At 47.6% G+C, this 18822-nt stretch overlaps 2 protein-coding genes across 4 annotated transcripts in view; both read right to left on the reverse strand.

Annotated features, from left to right (window-relative positions):
* Ly6g5c (lymphocyte antigen 6 family member G5C) overlaps positions 1-676 on the reverse strand; it is a 6271-nt gene extending 5595 nt beyond the window's left edge. The window contains exon 1 of the mRNA XM_015487915.2: positions 602-676. Within this exon, the coding sequence (XP_015343401.2) occupies positions 602-676 (75 nt within the window). The remainder of the gene's footprint in view (positions 1-601) is intronic.
* Positions 677-4404: 3728 nt separating this feature from the next.
* Positions 4405-18793, reverse strand: Abhd16a (abhydrolase domain containing 16A, phospholipase). 3 transcript variants are annotated; one of them, XM_015487445.2, is made up of 20 exons: positions 18591-18793; positions 17346-17402; positions 16547-16613; positions 16215-16301; positions 13315-13400; positions 11483-11556; positions 11148-11270; positions 9482-9596; positions 9288-9389; positions 8209-8272; positions 7760-7809; positions 7278-7401; positions 6746-6850; positions 6469-6532; positions 5656-5712; positions 5448-5510; positions 5261-5337; positions 5080-5178; positions 4951-4997; positions 4405-4741 (listed from the first exon to the last, which is right to left on the reverse strand). In XM_015487445.2, exons 1-20 carry the CDS (start codon positions 18720-18722, stop codon positions 4658-4660), a joined length of 1677 nt encoding a protein of 558 aa, XP_015342931.1. In that variant the 5' UTR covers positions 18723-18793; the 3' UTR covers positions 4405-4657. The 3 variants fall into 3 exon arrangements, with proteins under 3 accessions (XP_015342931.1, XP_048660977.1, XP_048660978.1); XM_048805020.1 differs by lacking the exon at positions 6746-6850 and having other exon boundaries at positions 18591-18787; XM_048805021.1 differs by lacking the exons at positions 16547-16613; positions 17346-17402; positions 18591-18793 and adding an exon at positions 16654-16702.
* Positions 18794-18822: the final 29 nt, after the last annotated feature.

The following is an 18822-nucleotide window of genomic DNA, read 5'->3' on the forward strand; positions in this document are numbered from 1 at the left end:
AAAAAAAAAAAAAAAAAAAAAAAAAAAAAAGATTTCCATTGTTACACATGGGAGAATGGGAGAATGCAGGGAAATAGGGAGCTATTCCCGAGTTCAGTCACAAGATGGCGGCCTGGTCTCGCTGAAGAGAATGAAAGAACCTGAGCATTTAGAAAAAAGATTGTACATATTTGGTGTATGAATGAGTAAGTGAAGGAATGGGGAATAGATTCGCACGAGGAGATGACTGGTAGTATCATTTTCCAAGTACCATGTTTTTCCAAAAGCGGGAATATCTGGATCACAGAGAAACAGCGACACTCTCCCCACCCCTATTCTCAGACTGGTGCCCCCTTGAGGTTCCGGGGCACCTTATCCCCCACGACCCCTTTTACTCCACCCCCGCCCAAGCTCGGCTGCAGGTCAGTGAGTCTAATCTCCGGTTCCTACATGTTCCCGCGCCGTGCGTTCTCTCTCCGCGCCTGACTGCACCTTAGAATTCTCAGGAGGATGCGGGGGCGGCCCCTGCCCAAGCACAGTTCGCTTGGCGTCAAGCCAGCGCGAGCTGCGCGTGGGGACCCAAGGGTGAGCCAGCGGACACCCTGTGCATGAAGCGGTTTACCCGGAAGGTGGTGCTGTAGTACCACCGTTCCTCCGGGTGGATTCCGGAGTCCGCGGCCCCAGGGGCCCAGCCCATTTCCTCGGCGCTAGACCTGCGGGGCTCCCCCACTTCACCAGCTCAGTCCCCACCTCCTTAGATCAGTCGCAGATAGACTCAGGGATTTTACTTTTAAGGACACTGGGCTTAAAAGTAAGGACACTGGGAGGTCCTCGGCGTCCAGGACGACATCACCTGCTCCGGTTTCCCCTTTGGAGGTTTGGGGCGGGGTCCTGAAGTCGGATTCTCTGCTAATGTCCTGACTACTCAAGAATCATGCGATCTTGTAGTGTTGATGGGGAAGATGGTAAGAAACCGACAGGAAAAGCAAGGACGGGTCCTAGAAATAACGGGATGGAAGAAACACTAGAGAAAAACGCACGCTACTGCGCGCCCCACCCTACCAGTCTTGGAATGAATGAAATTTCAACGCTGTATTACAGAACGAAGAACTGGGAGAGAAGCGCCTGTCACCTGTCTGTTAAATGAGGGAGTTCATGGAATAATAAGGAAAAAAATCAACGAGCGAGGGCTCCTCTGGAAGCGAAAAGGGCAAAGAGGAGTCAAAGGGAAATTTTACGGAGCCCTCAGAACCCCTTTATCGAATATAACCGCACCTGAAAGGCCAAACTAGGAGCTAAGTGAGGCTTAAGTGGGGTACGAGAAGACTTGCCCCGCAGTAAGGTTACAGCCCCGCAAGCTTTGAGCAGAACCTATAGGAAGACCCGGGAGCGGAGGGCGGGTGCTTGGTGGGAGCCGTCTCCGACAGACAGACATGGTCTCAGAATCCTTAGTCCAGCCCCTGCTTCTTTTTATTCCTTGCCTCGTTCACGCGGCAGGGCGGGGCCGCACACGCTAAGCGCCGCGAGAGTTCGTTTTCGTGGTGATGGGTTCCTCCGAAGCTTTCCTAGGGTAAAGAGGTGGGGCGTTGTAGCAGTCGCTATGGTGATAGCAAGGAACGAAGGCATCCAAGCAGATTGTTCCTCCCTCCGGACTAAGGACGCCTAGGGGTAGGCAGCCGAGTGACGAAAGCGAGGAGGTGGGGCCTGAGGACTGAAAGCCACAGTTGGAGGAATCAGGCTTGGCAAACGAAGGGCGGGGCCGTAAAGGGGTAGGCTCTGCGAGAAAGGTGTTTTTTTTTTTTTTCCTCCCTTTCTCCTTATTTATTAGTGTTACTGAGATTCAAGCCTAGGGGCACTTTGCCACTGAACTACATCGCCAGTCCTTTAAATATTTATTTACTTACTTACTTATTTTACCGGGAATTGATTCCAGGATGCTTTACCACTAAGCTACATCTCCAGCTTTTTTTAAATTTATTTTTTATTATTTTGAGACAGGATCTCGCTGAGTTACCCGGGCTGGCCTAAACTTTGTGATCCTCCTGCCTCAGCCTGGAATGAGGCAAGTTCTGTTGAGGGATTGCAGAACTTTAGACTGAGTCTTTAGATTGGCTTCCTGATTGGATGGATGGTGGATGGATGGATGGATGGGGACATCGATACCCGCAAAGTCTGAGCCCCACCCCCTAGGGATCCTTCACCAGAAAGACCCTCACTTACTTGTGACAGCTTTGTGGAGAGACACATGCCCCTCCCAGGCTTGTGGAGCAAACTCTCAAACACACAGCCCAGTCCAGAGCCAAGTCAGGACCTCACACTTGGAGCAGCTGAAGGCAAAGCTTGGGTCAATGAGATAAGGTAGGATAAAGCATGGCCCTGTCCAGGGACCTGCCCACTTCTTCCCAGGTTTCCTGCCAGACTCCAACTTGCCTTCTAGCCTCCACTCTCATGCCATTTTCCCAGCTCCTCAGGTGCCTGGGTATTCAGGCCTTGCTTGGTGCCCAGTAGAGGAGGATCCAGAGAGCCCCAGCAGCTGTGTGGTGGGCATCTCAGCTGACCTCTTCTGGAATCTTGCTATATAGAGTGAGGAGTGGATCAGGAGCTGGTCCCATCCCAAGATGAAGGGTGGTTCTATTTAGCTACTCTGACCTTATCAGGTGTGGAATAATCTGACATAGACTGAGGCTCCTGAGTGGGGTACTTTTAGGAAAATCAACATGCTGGTCCTCCCCTACCCTTACCCATTTGGGGAATCCAAGGGTCCCCTCTTGTCATCCACTGTTCTCTATAGTATGTGTAGAAAGGTGGGGCAAAAGTGGCTTTAGGGAAGGTCTACAATGTCCCTAATGCCTATACAGGGCTAGGAAATGGGAGTTCTTGTCTCCAGGGTATGGGAGACAGAAATGGGTACCCCCTATTTGCACTTAAGAAGGTTTCCTTGGCTGAACAAAGTCTTTGTTTCCAAGAGATTAACTGTCCTGATGCATCTGGGAGAGTGAGATTCAGAACCATGCAGCTGGTCCCACAGCTTCCTGTTCCACGCTTCCCATCCCATTACCCCCTGGGATGAGACAGAGGAGAAGGGTGTCAGGATCAAACTTGCAAAAGGCACAGCATTCTGGAATTATAGTCACCTCCCCTCTAACCCCAAATTTCAGGCCCATATCACCTGATACATCTCAGATCTCCCTTTCCTGTGGAGACTGGGAATACCCTCTTAAGGAGTTGCTGAGCTGCTGGGACAGACACAGCCTCTGTCCCCCAGATTAGAGGAGGGTCATGCATTGGAGTTGGAGAAGACACAGAAATCAGCCAGAGACTATAACTAGAACATCAGAACATTTTCACTCATGTTAAGCATCTTATACCTAACGATGGTTACTAGGTAGTATAGTAAACTTTGGGTATATCATCTGAAAAACAGAAGTTTCTGAGGGTAGAAGGTAGCCAAGCCACAAACTGTTGGATGGAAGAGGAATATATTCTGTTACATAAGGTCCAAGGATTAGAAATTTTTGGGAATTGATTTCCTCAGATTAAATCTAACAACTTTATTTTTCTTTCCTTCTTTTCCTTCATTATTATTATTATTATTATTATTATTTGCAGTATTGAGGATTGAACCCAGGGTCATTCTACCACTAAGCTATATACTCACCCCTTTTTGAGACATGGTATCCCTAAGTTGCTCATGATAGCCTTAAACTTCAGATCCATCATCTGCCTTAACCTCCTGAGCCATTGGGATTACAGGTATGCACTACTGGATCTGACTAACCTAAGAATTTTCTAACAGAGCTGTCCAAAAGATAAAGCATGGCTCTGGGAAGACAGGTGTCCTTGGCTCCTGGCATTAAGGTCCCTGGCAAGCTCTGTGTTGAACTGCAAAACTGGGAGGACAGTTTTGATGACATGGTGAGGAAAGTGGACAGGTTCTGCTGCATAAGACTCCAAGAGAGAACAGACTGCTTCTCACTCCCTGTTGGGATGAGAAGAGCTGAGCAAGGATGGCTGTAGGGGCTGAGAGTGACACCATACAAACTGGACCTGGAAATCAGCAGAGAAGTTGAATAGGTGAAATCAAATACTAGAAAACACTTTGTAAACAGGTTATAAGTTAGAGGGGGCAACCACAGGCTCCTAGGGCTGTGGTATGCAGGAGAGACCGAGGAAGGAGGAAGGAGAAGCTAGGGACGCTGTACAGCTGTGATAACCCTAGGCACTCCAGGGAAAGGTTAGGCTTTGGGACCTGCTGCATGAGGACAGCTCAGATTGTGGTTGAAGGCCAAGGGGTACACAGAGATGGGGAAAGTTAAGCTGATTGTCTGGAGTTATGGTTTTCCCAAAGCCTGGCCCTTTGGGGCCTCTGCTCTCCCCAGTACCATCCCCTAGCTGAACATCTGTGAAGTCACACAATTAGCCAGATAGTAGAAAAAATACCTTTTTATATTAATTATTAGGAATAATCCATTCATTTAATGCAGGATATGTATAGGGGAAGGTTAGGTGCTGTCACGTGAATGAGGGGAAACGTGCAAGAGGAACTGTGGTAAGGAGGGGGATGGTCCCCCACTTTCCACAAACTACAAACAGCAACATGAACATAGAGAATCACGAATAAGAGGGTCCTCCCTCATGTCTCCCCCATCCTGTTCTTCCATGTGTTCCAATGTGGTCCCTAGAGGTGCCAGGGCATCTGGAAGTTCTGGGCAGGAAGTGGGGTGCAGTGTGTGGCCTCAAAATTGTGCAGATGCTTCCGAGCCTGAGGAAAGGGGGTGGGGCAAGTGGGCACAGAGCACCATAGGCAGCAGAAGCCATTGGACACCCTCCTCACTTCCCATCCTCCACCCTCCAAATTCACCACTCTATGAAAGCTGCCACTTCTATTGCTTACAAGGGATCCCCTGTCCCCAAACTCTATATGTGACCCCTTCCATTCAGTCCCCTTCCACTGCTTCTCACTGAGCTCACCAAAAACAGAGCCAGCTGCCGCCGTCCATCTGCACTCATGTCCTCCCCTGCAGAGAAGAGGCACTTAAACCTGGCCAGGTGCTTAGGTATTCAGCCCCTTCTTGGACTCTCCTCACTTGCCCTCCTTACCCACACTCCAGGGGAAGTCAGGCCCATGTTCTGCCTGGTAGGAACGGAGGACAGACAGACACCAGTCCTCTTCCACCTCCCATCGGCTATAAATAGAGGCTGTTCAGGGAGAGAAATGAAAACCTATAAGCAACCTGGCCTTATTAGGCCCCTGCCACAAGCCTTATCAGGTACCTCTTACCTTCTTCCAGCTGTGAGGAGGCCTCCAACCACTGCCTCACCACACGAAGGCCTTCCTCTGCCATCACACGAGGATACCTACAGAGAAGCACCAAGACAGGAGGTTAGGACTGATTTCACTTCACTCTTCACCCCAAAACTTCCCTCCCTCCCCATGCTAGTGTCTATCCCCATCTACCAGCTCTCACCGAAACTGCAGGAACTTCAGAAGGAGGTCATTGCCTCGGTTGGACATGATGTCTTCAGGAACCCTGAGGATGAGAAGAATTACTCTGGAGGGGCTGGAGGTTGGGAAGGAAGGATCTGAAAAGCTGTGTTTCTGGTAGGCAGAGGTGGCAGGGGCAACTTCTAGCCATCTCTGAGGTCTGGGGAGGGCAGAGGCTCTGAAGCACTCACGTCGTGGTGATGATCTCATCCTTGGTTCTCCGGATCAGTAGCACGGGGCCCTGGTACCTTCAGGACAGAGCAGCAGGGAAGGAAAGCTCAGATGGAGAAAAGTAACAACTTGTCTACCCCTATCCTAAGCTAGCCTTCACCCAGGAGTGAGGTCAGAATATTTAAAATGGGCATGGCAGTCAGGACATGGTGGTACATGCCTATAATCCAAGTGTCTGCAGAGGCTGAGGCAAGAGGATCACAAGTTTGAGGCCAGCCTTAGCAATTTAGTGAGGCCCTCGGCAAGTTAGTGAGACCCTGTCTCAAAAATAAAAACAAAGGGGGTGAGGCTGTAGCTCAGTGGCAGAGCACTTGCCTAGCATGTGTGAGGCACTGGGTTTGATCCTTAGTATCACATAAAAATAAACAAATAAAGGCATTCTGTCCATCTACAACTACAAAAACTAAAAAAATAAAATATAAAAAGGATGAGATGTAGCTCAGTGGTAGAGTGCCCTGGGTTCCATTCCCATAATTAAAGAAAGAAGAAAGAGAGAAAGAAAGGCAGGCAGGCATTGCTTAGTTTGATCTTGAGGGGGGGGGGGAGCCCTGCTCTGCCAGGCCCTAATCCATTGACTGCCAGATCATGAGGAAGTTCAGGGTCTCAGGGGATTTGAGGTGTGACTGGGTGTGACAGGGTAACTCATGGGGCAGTGGCTATTTGCCAGCTTTCCATTTAGGGCTATTTTCAGTGTATTAATGCCCAACAGTGCTGTGGTATGGGTTGGTGGGTAATGGGGGTGAGTGAGATGCTGGACACTTGCCTGCCCTCACCTGCACAATTGTTCTGCATTGTTTAGATTGAGATGCTGCCTCACAGTCCTGGTCACCAGGCCCCCTAGAGTGGGATAAAGGTGAAGGAATAGCAGTGACAAAGACCTTGCCCAACAAGAGATCCCCACTGTTCACAGGAAAAAACTGAGCAGAAATAAGAGGGCTGAGCCTTCCTAATTCTTCCCACGCACACAAATGAAAACTATCTCCAGTTAGAATAGCTCCTAATTCCAGCCCACCCCTTCCCTGGAATGACAGTCCTGGGAGCTGCACTCACTCCAGCTGTCTGGCATGACCTTCAAAGCCAAGGGTACCAGGTCATCAAAGGAGGCATCCAGGATCACAGCACTTACATCTGGGTAGGACATAGCTGCCCATGTGGCTAGTAGCAGAACAAGAAAGAAGGCAAGGACTGAGAGATGCTCTTGCCTACCATACACACCCTCATCCCATGGGCCAACCCCACCCTAGCCAGGATGTTATCCCCTGGTCTTTCCTTAAACCCCACTTCACTTGGCCAGGGCACAATCTGGAGAAGAAGATATCCAAGTGCATGGAAAGACAGTAGGCAGAACATACTCTTTCCCTGAACTGCCCACCAAGGACCCTCGGCTACTTCAAGGAAGGAAGGAAAGGTGAAGTTTATACAACTAGATATCTACTCCTGGGCCCACCTAGAGATTTTTAACTCCTCCCTCTTCTTCCTTGAGCCTCTACCCCCATCCAGAGCCATTGGTGTATTTCCCCACCTCTCCTAGGTGGGGGGCATGAATGTGTCTACAGTGGCGTGTGGAAAGAAAAACTGGTACCAGTGAAGCCACCAATGGACCAGGCGTAGATGATAATGTCCTGGGGCTGGAAACCCAGGCGGTGGATGGCAAACTGGACCACCACATCCATGGCGTTGGCTTCATTCTGAGGAAAAGGCACCCCCTGTAGGAGGAAGGGCAAAGGCAGGAGGGGGTCACACCAAAGGCCAGCTCACCTGCCACCTGCATCCTCCTAATATGGACCCTTCCTACAGCCACCCTGCAACAGAGAAGATGTGGAAGAAAAAGGTGGTGGGAGAGGACAATGTTTGAGATCCACTGCCTTTCAGCCAGCCCCCAACTGTGTGTGTGTGTGTGGGGGGGGCAGCTCCCATGCTGCCTTCACATTTACAGCCTCCCAGCCCTCAGCATCTAGCCTTAGTGAATGGAAGGCCCCACAGAAATTGCATCCCATTTCTTCCCCTCCAGTAGCTCACCAGAAATAATTCTGGAAAAGAAAGGGATTGCAAAGAGGGTCTCACCGTGCTTCCAGCAAAGCCAGGATGATTCCAGCCCAGGACTGAATATCCAGCTGTAACACAAGGGGAGAAGGGACTGAAACCTCATGGTCCATGCCCCTCTCTGTCCCTGAGGGAAAGACAACAGAAGTACCCTCCAAACTCAGAGGCAAATTGCTCCATGCCTTCCCAGGATAAGGAAATGATGCCAAAGACTCTGAGGCAGCAGAAGGGAAAGATATATGACTGTGTGGTGGAACAGAATGAAGAGCATAATAAAGGTAGCGGATACGGAAAAGGGGAACAATATATGATTCACAAAACAAATGGGGAGTGGACTTTTCCCCCAAAGTGAGAGACTGAGACCTCACTCTGAGAAAGTAAAGGTTAGTTCTGGGAAGATCAGAGCAGTGTGAACGGTAGGTATATTCCAGTCCAAAGAGCAGAAATAAGAGGGCTGAGCCATGGCCTACCTTCCAGGGGCGTGGAGACACAGCCCACCTCATAGAACCCGGCATTCCCCTCACAGCAGATCACCTAGGAAAGAGACAGAAAGGCAGGGCTCAGAGATCCACTGGAAATTCCCACATGAACAGGGAGGGCAGCCTGAGAAGAGCTGTGTAGGGAAGAGGAAAGGGAAGTTCTTATTCTTTTTTGAGGTGAATAAAAACTTATCATTCCACAAAGTCCATAAGATGAGAGGCAAAGTGACTACAAATGCTTGGCAAACTGGACCCTCAGAAGAAGATGACTCAAGTTGGATCGCTCCACCACTCAGTACAATGTCCATTTTCCCTTGGGAGGCCACCAGGTAGGTTGCTCTTAGGAGAGGATGGGATTATGGATCACACAAGCACACTGGAAACTGAACCCAAAGCCTCACAAATGCTCTATCACTGAGCTACACTCCCAGAGCCTGAATTTTCTTTCCTTCATAGCTTTTGGTCTGTTTTGTACCTGTCCCTGTTTTGTGGCATGCCTACTGCTTTCCTTCTCCTTCTCCTTCATTGGGCTTTAATCTTTTAATTAGATAAACTCTAGTTCCATGGTGTCCCAAGTTGAAGCCCGGAGATGGTGGGACCTGCATGAACTCCCATAGCAGGCAGAGTTAGCCCTAGAACCTAACTCCTAGATTCCTGGGTCAGTGCTCTTTCCAGAGCTCCTTCATGGAAGCAGGAGACTTTGGAGCCAGGCTGCCTGAATCCACATACAATGCTACCACTTACTAACTGTATGAGCTAGGAAAGTTATTCTGTGCCTCAGTTTCATCATCTATAAAAATGGGCTAACGTGAATAGTACCTATCTCACAGGATTGTTAAGAAGATTACAATATATGTCTTACATGGAATAAATGTTCTTGGTGGTGACAACTATGATAATTATTTTTTGAACTTGTATTTCCCTGTCTTAGGGTTTTTCTATAGAGGGCTTTAGGGTACAGCTTGGATTATTCCCCACTCTGATGCTATAGGGAAAGTCTGTATGACTGGGGTCCCCTGAGCCTCTACTGCCCTCCCCGCACACCACCTTTGGTCCCTGTGGTCTCTCACCAGCTTCTGTCCCTGGGGCTCAGCTGTCCCCCGCCGATCCACAAACATGGTGTCAATCTCATTGCCATCACAGGCCATCAGCTTTGCCCGGCGGCCGTTACACTAGGAAGATGTAATGGCCAGGTTGTGAGGAGCAAGAGGCTACATCTCTGGGGAAGAGAAGGGCCAGCAGGGGGCAAGACAGGGGGCCTCACCTCTTCCACCAACCGGGCCTGGCCCTGGAGCAGCACAGGCATGAGGGCCTTCTGGAGCAGGTATACAGAGCCTGGATATAGCATCCGGCGCCCCAAAGTGTGTGCCACCAGGTAGCTGTAGGAAACATGGATTAATGAACCCCAAGTCCCCAGTGGGGCCTGGATATTGACTCAGCTCTAGCATTGTCAGAATGGTGAGCCTGCTTCACCACTGACCTTCACAGCTTCACAATCCTCTTTCAGGACTTAATGAAATAATATATGTGCTAGGTTGGTGTTTTTGAAACTTTTTTTTAACTGCAAGAATTGTAAATATGTACATTTTCTACTGTGGCCCACTATATACATATATACACAGATGCTCAACTTATAAGGTGGTTACAGCCCAACAAAATCATTGTAAATTGAAAATATCACTGTTAAAAACACATCTAAGGGCTGGGGATGTGGCTCAAGTGGTAATGCGCTCGACTGGCATGCGCGGGGCGCTGGGTTCGATCCTCAGCACCACATAAAAATAAAGATGTTGTGTCCACTGAAAACTAAAAAATAAATATTAAAAAAATTCTCTCTCTCTTTAAAAAAAAAAAAAAAGATTGACTAGTGGGTCAAAATCCATAGTTTGAAAGACATCAAACTAGACCACAAACTCCATCAGGGCAGGGACCTGGCTATTTTGTATAATGCAATATGCCCAGTACTTGCCACATAGGAGGTACCTAAAGCACTGTAGAGTAGGCGCTTAATAAATAATTATTGAACAAACTTTCTAATCTAGACAGATAAGATATGGTAGGTGCTATTCCTGAAAAAGATGATTGACAATTTCCAGTTAACCTTGAAGTTGGACAGCCCCAGAATGTCTCACAAACTCTCTAGCATCCCCTTCAAAACCTCAAATCTGAGGGGTTGGGGATAAGGCTCAGTGGTAAAGCGCTTTCCTGGCATGCGTGAGGCCTCTCAAGTACCTCAAAAACAAGTCCTCAAATCTGGCTTGCCCATCTACTGATCAGCACACTGTCAACAATCAACCCCTTAGTCCAACCCCTTCCTTAGTATTCTAGAAAATGCCCCATCTCCCCACTAAAGAAAATGCCCAGCATCTGCTTTGCTGTAAGATATGAGTGGTTGCTGTTATTCTGTCATCAATAAACTAAGACTTACTTGGCACAGGCACCCAGGCAAGGTATGAATCCTTCAGAAATGTTATCCTACTTATTCTCCCCAACAACTCTATAAGGCAGGCTACTCACAGACGCAGAAACTGAGGCACAGTGGGGCCAAGGGCCAGGGTGGAAGAACCAAGGAGCGAAGCAGCCAGGATGGTTACACAGAAGTGCACTAGAGCCTGCTCCAGCTACAGATGATGTGTTTCCTTTCCACCCCCAACCCCACTGTTCCTTCTCAGTCACACTGAAAGAGCTTTAGTGTCAGACAGAGCTGTGTTAATATCCCAGTTCTTCACCTGTGAGATTTTGGTCCTCTCTGAGTATTTTCTTCACACATAATGTGGATAAAAACTTCTTCACTACAAATGATACACACAAGCACTTGGCCCTAGGCCCAATCAATAAATGACAGCCATTTTATGATGGAGTACCAGTCCTAGGATCCTTACCCCATGTCCTCTCCACCCTGCTGGCCTCCCTCCCGCATCATGTCCCACCTGGTGATCTGACAAGGCAGTTTCTTAACACGATTGAGGAGGGTGTCTGCTGTTCCCCTGTGTAGGGGCTCTGGGCGAAGTAGGGCCACACCCCGGCGGGAAGGGCCCCCTCGAGACTCCTTCCTGAGAAACAGAAAGAAGTAAGGGAAGATAGGGTCAAGAAAAGAAAGCTGGATATCTGAGGTCCAGAGAAAGGTGGGGGTCTAGGAATGAGAAGGTGGCACTAGAAGACAGGCACTGGGACCTGAGAGGGGATGGAGGGCAGGGACAAGCAGTACAGGGATTATCTGAGACAGTTCCAAGGAAGGGATAGAGTAAGAGGACTGGGGTCTCACCGACTACTGGGTTCTTCCCAGTGGAAGTCAATTGGCCAGCTCCTGAAGTCAAAGTTGTAGTTGGCAAGCTGCCTCTGTGGTGAGCAGGGTATGAAAGAGTTGGAGAGGAAAAGGGGGATTCAGAACTGAGGGTGGGTGGTCCCCATCCACCCTCAACATCCTTGTCATCCACAGGCCTGGCCTCCACACGTCACAGGAGACCAAGTGGAGGTCAGCACCCTCCAAGTTCTCAGATGGAAACTCTACTATGACTAGAACAATTGGGAAATACAGGTGTCTTATTTGAGCATCAGTGCTGACCCATCTTCCCTCTTCCAGACAAGGAAACTAACTTTTCTTTTTAAAGAATCTAAGACTGACCCACCCCTAGCAGGTGCTTCAGATATAGAGAGTGGGGGCCCATTGGCTGGTCACATTCCCTTCTCTACCTGGATGCCTTAAATGGTGCCATCTTGGTGGCTCAGAAATCCCCCAGCAGATCAAACTGATGGTCTCATGGCTGAGTGTCAGGAGGGAAGTCACCACAGTGGGCTCTATTCTGGAAAAAAAGCTCTGACTATTCCATTCACACAGCCAGCTCCCTCTCTTCGACTCCTGAAGCCAGGGGCCAGTTCTGCCACACAGACCATCTGTGCCTCTGGTCACCCTGCTGTGTTAGCCCACATGCTTTCTGCGGGCAATGGGAGCTGCATCTTCATGCTGTACTGTGTTCCTCCCCCACCCCCAGAGCTCCGGCTCTCTATTTTGAGGAGGTTTTTTTTTCCTCCTGTCAGAGAAATTTTTGATATTTTCAAAAATAACTTGACTAAGAGAGAGCAATATAAAAATTGTACAAAAATATAAATGACAAAACAAAACAAAATGAAGAAAAGCCAATTTCAGCCAGGCTTTGTTCAGATCTGCTCTCAAATCTAGACTCAGCCACTTCCTTGCTCTGTGACTCTGCACAAGTCACTTAACCTCTCTTTTTGCCTATGTTTCTTCAGATATACAAATGAGGGTAATTATGCTACCTCACACAGCTGTTATGAGAATTAGAAAGGACATATGCATTATACAAAATGTCTCAGAACAGTGGCAAGGTACAGAGCATTATTACACAGCTCCATAAATGGTGGTATGGAGTAATCATCAAGGCAATGATGGTAATCATAGCTATCTGATCCCAGAAACAGGAAGGAGCTTCATGAGGCCCCATAGCCCCTTCTCAAAGATAATCACACTCCAGCACTGGCAAACCTGGCACAACTTCAAGGACACTGTGCCCTGGCTTTTCTGCCTCCTGGAGCCACGCTGTGCTCTCGGGCACAGGAGTGGCTATGCCTGTCCATCTTGTCCCATCCCCAAACAAAGCTAGCATGGTGTTCAATGCATACAACAAAAACAAATATTTATAGAACTGAGTTGCTGTGATAGAAAACTCTCCCAAGAAACATTATGGAGGGCTGGGGATGTAGCTCAGTAGTACAAGCGCTTGCCTAACATCTCTGAGATGCTGAATTTAATCCCCAGTACTGCAAAAAAAAAAAAAAAAAAGAAGAAGAAGAAGAAAGAAATATTATGAATGTTTCTACCTTTAGACAATTCTTGTGGATTGAAAGTGGAGAGGAAGAGGGTTGTTCTAACAGAATATTCATAAGAAGTGATAGCGAGGACAGTTCATTTATGGAGTAGGGAAAGGACACAGCAATATATGCAGGCAAAGACCCAGTGTGGTGGGTGGCAAAGCACACCACCTCCTCCTGGCAGAAGCTGGTGCCTGGAGCTCTGGGGGCAGCTGAGGAAGCTGCTAGCAGGGTATGTTGTCTGACACCTTTCCTAGAACTTCTCACCTTATTTTCTGCAGACTGGTTCCGATGTGTTGCTTCTAAGATGGTGATAAACTGCCGGTATTGGGGGTTGGTCCAGCGGCCAATGCCTGGCAGAGAGAGGACAGGAAGTAGTTTATTGGGAAAACAAGGAAGGAAGATGTCTTGGTCTTAGGGAGAGATGGGTAAGAAGGCCCTGGAAGGAAAGGTAAGAGAAAAAGGAACTGAGAGCCTACAATGTCGGGAAACAGACCTTCCTCCTTCTTCCACATCCAGCAAAAGGCTAAAGAATTCTTCAATTCCTTAGCTTCTTCAGTTTGTCTATTTTTTTCTTTCAGTGCTGGAGATTCATTTTGTTTCTTTATAGACTAGCAAGCTTCCATCTTTCAGAATGTTCATTCTCCTTGGTCTTAAAACACTGTCACCCAACCTTACTCTTCCCTTTTGCTAACATCAGGATTCCTGACTTTTCCCTTCCAGACTTCTCCAGTGCTTGCTTTCTGTATGTTCTAACCCTTGCCATCTGGCTTCACACTCTCTTGCCCTTGCCCATAATTATCTCATCACTGAATCTATGTACCCTTCCTCTGTCCTTATTCTCTTCAATTGCTCCACTCAGCATTCTTCCTGTCCCTCCAGATTCCTTCTTCCATTGCTTCCTGGGCTTGCCCTAGCTTCCTTAGGATTCCCACACTGCCTCTCTCCTGCCTCTTTTCTCCTTCCCATTGGGAAGGGCAGCAATTCTCAGTGCTGACTCCTCTCCCCCTTCAGGATCACATCCACTCTCCCTTACTGCTGAGAAATATCAAATCCCAACTTTTCTCCTTACTGCTCACTGACCTGGCAGGTGTTGTATGCCAGGGACTGTTCCACCCAGGGGAGACAGGCAGGAAATGAGATGCATAGCTCCCTGCCTCACAGAGCTGGCATTCTGATAGGGGTGAGGTGGAACCGGGAAAAGTCAATAAACTTTTAAAAAAATTGTCAGAATGGTCTAAGTGCTACAACAACAATAAAACCAGAATGAACTAGAACTTTTTCAAGGGTAATGCCCCTGAACAATATGACAATGAGAAAAGAAGCAAGATACAGAATGATTTGTATGGAGCAATGCCACCTATGCCAAAAATGTAAAATGCACAAAATCACACTGTATTGTTTACAGATTCTTACCATATTTCATAGATTCTAAGAAGAATTGTTTTAACATTTGAAAACTCTAAAATTAATATACATTTTTCAATGAATGTTAGCTTAGATTTGATAAAAGAAGGTATATTATTCATAAAAGTACAAAAATATGGACCAGATCATAGTCCACCAGATGAACTATGATTATTTCTGGGCAAAGAGGAAGTGGGGCTGGGAGGATTCCAATGGCAAATACAAGTCCACTGTAATGCTTTGATATTTTATTGACAAAAGTAACAGACCAGGGTTGAGATTCTGGCTCAGTGGTAGAGCACTTGCCTAGCACATGTGAGGCGATGGGTTCGATCCTCAGCAACACATAAAAATGAATAAATAAAATAAAGATTAAAAAAAAAAAGGTAATAAACTGGGTGTGGTGGTGCACGCCTGTAATCCCAGTGGTTTGGGAGGCTGGGGCAGGAACTTCAAGAGTTCAAAGCCAACCTCAGCAGCAGTGAGGCACTAAGCAACTCAGTGAGACCCTGTCTCTAAATCAAATACAAAAAGGGCTGGGGATGTGTCTCAGTGGTTGAGTGCCCCTGACCTTAATCCCTGGTACCCGCCTCCCCAAAAAAGGTAACCAAGGCAAATAGCAAAAAACACAAGCATTGTAATATTTAAAATATTTTGTTCTCTAGATTTTTGGGTTTTTTCTAAATTAAAAATAAATAAAAAAATAAGATGAAACTTGAGTAGTATAAGCTACTTTTGAGACAAGTGGTCAGGAAAAGTCACTCAGAGGAGGGAGCCCAGCCAAACAGAAATCAGGGGTAAGAATGCCTCAGGCAGGGGGCCCTTACCTGAGTGACCCCAACTGTAACCATCCAGCCCCAACCCCACATCTCCACTCTGAAGCATCTCCCTCACCTGGTGGTCATTAATATGTACCCACCAAGTCTCAATGATTTGTTTTGCCGTTTTGTTTTGTTTTTTACTAGTAAGATGTAACATATATACATAAAACACACATTCAGATTAAAAAATGCAAAGCAAGTGAGGTGTGGTGGCACACACCTATAATCCCAGCTACTCAAGAGACTGAGGCCAGCTGGGTAACTTAAAAAGATGCTATCTTAAAATAAAAGATAAAAAGGGCTAGGGATGTAGCTCAGTGGTCTAACACTCCTGGATATCCCCCCGCAAAAAAAAAAAAAAAAAGACCCTACAAAGTAAACATTGATGTGACTATCACCCAGTTCAAGATAAAGAGAGCCACTTCCAGTCAGGAGTCTTCCCATCCTGTATTCCTCCACCCCAGGGAATCATTCACCTTACTTTCAAAATAAGCATGCCCTTGTTCTTTTGAGTGACTTATCACATACATAAGTATTCCTTTTAAATTTTATATAAGTGAAAACATACTACATACATCAAATCGTGGTGCACTTCTTCCACTTCATATGTTTGTAAGATTCATCTGCAGTAAGTGTAGATATAGTTTGTTCATTTGCATTGCTGTGTAGTGTTCTATGGTTATACCATAAAGTATTATTTATCCATCCTATATGTCATAACCATTGGAGGTGTTTCCAATAGGATTATTATAAATGATGCATGCTATATTCTTATTTATACTTGTGCAGGAATTTCTCTAGCTCCTTAGGGAAAAGATTGTGCTTTAGACCATCCATGGTTATTCCCCCTCAGGACCCAGCACCAAACTGTATTCGCAAAAATAACTTAGTATTTACCCAGTGATGGATAAATCCAAACTAGGCTTCCTCTCCACCTACCTCGGAGGCAGGCCACGCCTGCCAGTAGCAGCAGCAATGTCCCAGCATAGTGAGAAAACGGTACCACTTTGGACAAACTCAAGTAACCTGGGAGGGGAGAGGGATGATATGAGAAGCTCTCCACAGTGCTCCTCAGCTCTTCTTCCCCACTAGCCCCCAATCTCCCCCAACACCTCTCTTTGGAATAGCCACACCCTGAGAGGAAGAATATATGCCTGATGGAAGAGGGAAGCCAAGCCATCCTCACAGGTTCTCTTTCCTCTTTAGGGGGGTGGTTCACCTGCCAACAACCTGCCCATTTCCTACCCCACCACCTTTGAAACCACACTGACCTTTCCTGTACAAGTAGAAGAAGGCGAAGGGAGAGGAGTAATAAGAGATGGACCAGAAGACTGAAGCCTGCAGCAGAGAGATAGGGACAGGCAATCAATATACTCACATGCACACATGCATACAGGTCTACCATTTCCAGGCCTGGACTCTGAGCAAGGTAGATAACCTGAGGAATATCATATCAAGTATCTATTCTGTGGATGACATCATGCACACAGAAAGTGCTTAATATTTGTTGAAAGGTAGGGCATCATAGCATAATGCAGGCTGGGAAAACTAGGTGCAGATTCTATTTTATTCCTCTAATCATTCCCAGACAAAATCTCATCACATTTAAAGACCAGTCTCTAAATACTCCAGTTAATCAAGTCTTTTCAATTTGCCCTGCTCAGGACAGTCCCTGGCCTGGTCCCCAGGGACCAGAGATGCACAAACGTCACCATAGGAACCCTGCCAGAGAGAACAGCTGTCTCTGCAGCCAAAGAGGTTAGTTGCCAGGGAGGACAGGTCACAGGGGACTGCAGGACTTAGCACCTGCAGATGGTCCCAAGAGTAAACATGTTTTCCTCAGGGTTTAGGCTTCCCCAGAGAAAGTTTTGCTTCATACAAAGGGGAGTGCCAACTGTACACGCTTGAGAGTGTGTCTGTGTGTGTGTGTTGGAAAGGTCTGCAGCAAAGCTCAGAGCACCCTCAACCCCCAGGGGCACTGCTTTCTCCCAGGCCTGGGGAAGAGTAAGTTCAAGAGGGCAGCTGGGTCTGAAAAGATGCAGTGAATAGCAGATACTGGGGTAGACATACCAGTGCCAGGATGCTGTCCGCATGTTTCTCCAGGGCACGGGGCTGATAGTATGTATCCTGCCAAAATAGATGACCCCATTAAGGACCCTGACCATTAAAAAGTCTTACCTCTTCCCTTTCAAAAGCCCTAATATGCATCCTTTGGTTCTAGCCTGCTTGGCTATTTCTCTTGAGACACTCCTAGCCTCTACAAAAGACTTTCTTCCCCACCCCCACCCTGAACATGATTTCCCATCCTTGACCATGAGAACAAGCTCAGGGTGCTGGACTTATAAGCAAAAGTGAAAGCAGTATTGGGCAACTTTTGCTTCTTTTTCACAACCCAGTTGCAAATGGGTTGAGCATGTCCCTACAGGGAGCAGGGTTAGTGAGAAGAAAGGAAAGACACCATGACAATTCTAAGAGGGAAAGAAGAGCAACAGAAATAAGAGTAGGTTGATTAAGAAAGAATGTGGGGCTGGGGATGTGGCTCAGTGGTAGAGCACTCGCCCAGCAGGTGCGAGACCCTGGGTTCGATCCTCTGTACCACATAAAAATAAATAAAATAATGGTATTATGTCCAACTACAACTAAAAAATAAAATATTTAAAAAGAAAAGAAAGAATGTGGCTAGGAGTGGGCAGTTTGTAGAGGTTGTAAACATAACTTGAGACTAACAATAAAAGGAAGAGAATAGGGGAATAGCCTATCACTACCCGCAGATTTCGTAAATGCAATGACCCTGGGGTCTCCAGGCTAGGTTTGGAGGGTGTGTGTGTTGGGGGAAGAACGGCAGATACATGATAGGCAGATACATGATGCGCAGAAGTCATTTTGAAACTCAATGCCAGGTTAAAGGGAAAAATAAACAAAGCCCGGAGAGGCACCAAAGGAAACCGAAGAAGAAATTGGGAGTATGACGGCAAAATCCACCGGATCCCCAATCGCACAGGGTCTCTTGCAGGACTTGAGACCCAAGTGGGGCCGGCATGAACCATGACAGATGGGGTGGGGGGGGATGCGGGGAGGAAAAAGCAAAGACTGGTAGTGGAATGAGAAAGCAGTGCTCAAACAACGATGAAGAGAGAAGGCGGGTAGTCCATAGGCGTGACTTGAACCCTGGAAACACAAACAGCGCAGACTTTTCGGACAACCGGCTTGACAAGCAGACTCCCCTTATTTCCAATAGTGGGCACTTCTGGGGAGCAAAGGCCGTAAAAGGTTTGGGCTGTACCATGTTCTTGACCAGGGAGGAACTCGACTCACCCAGGAGCTGGTAGGGGGATTAGTGACTGAAGTTGGAGTCTCAGGGACGCTGGATGGGGCCCTTCCTGAGTCCCTCTCCCGGTAGATTTTGTAGAGCCGGGGGCCGAGGACGCAGCTCAGTAGCTTCGCCATGGCCCCGGCTCGGGCCGCTGCTCTTCCAGCAGCAGGTCCCCCTACTGGCCCCGCCCTCCCCTGCCTCTGAGGTGTTGCGTGCCCTTGACGTCAACACGTA

This window comes from Marmota marmota, unplaced genomic scaffold, assembly GCF_001458135.2.
Source record: "Marmota marmota marmota unplaced genomic scaffold, marMar, whole genome shotgun sequence".
Lineage (NCBI taxonomy): Eukaryota > Metazoa > Chordata > Mammalia > Rodentia > Sciuridae > Marmota > Marmota marmota.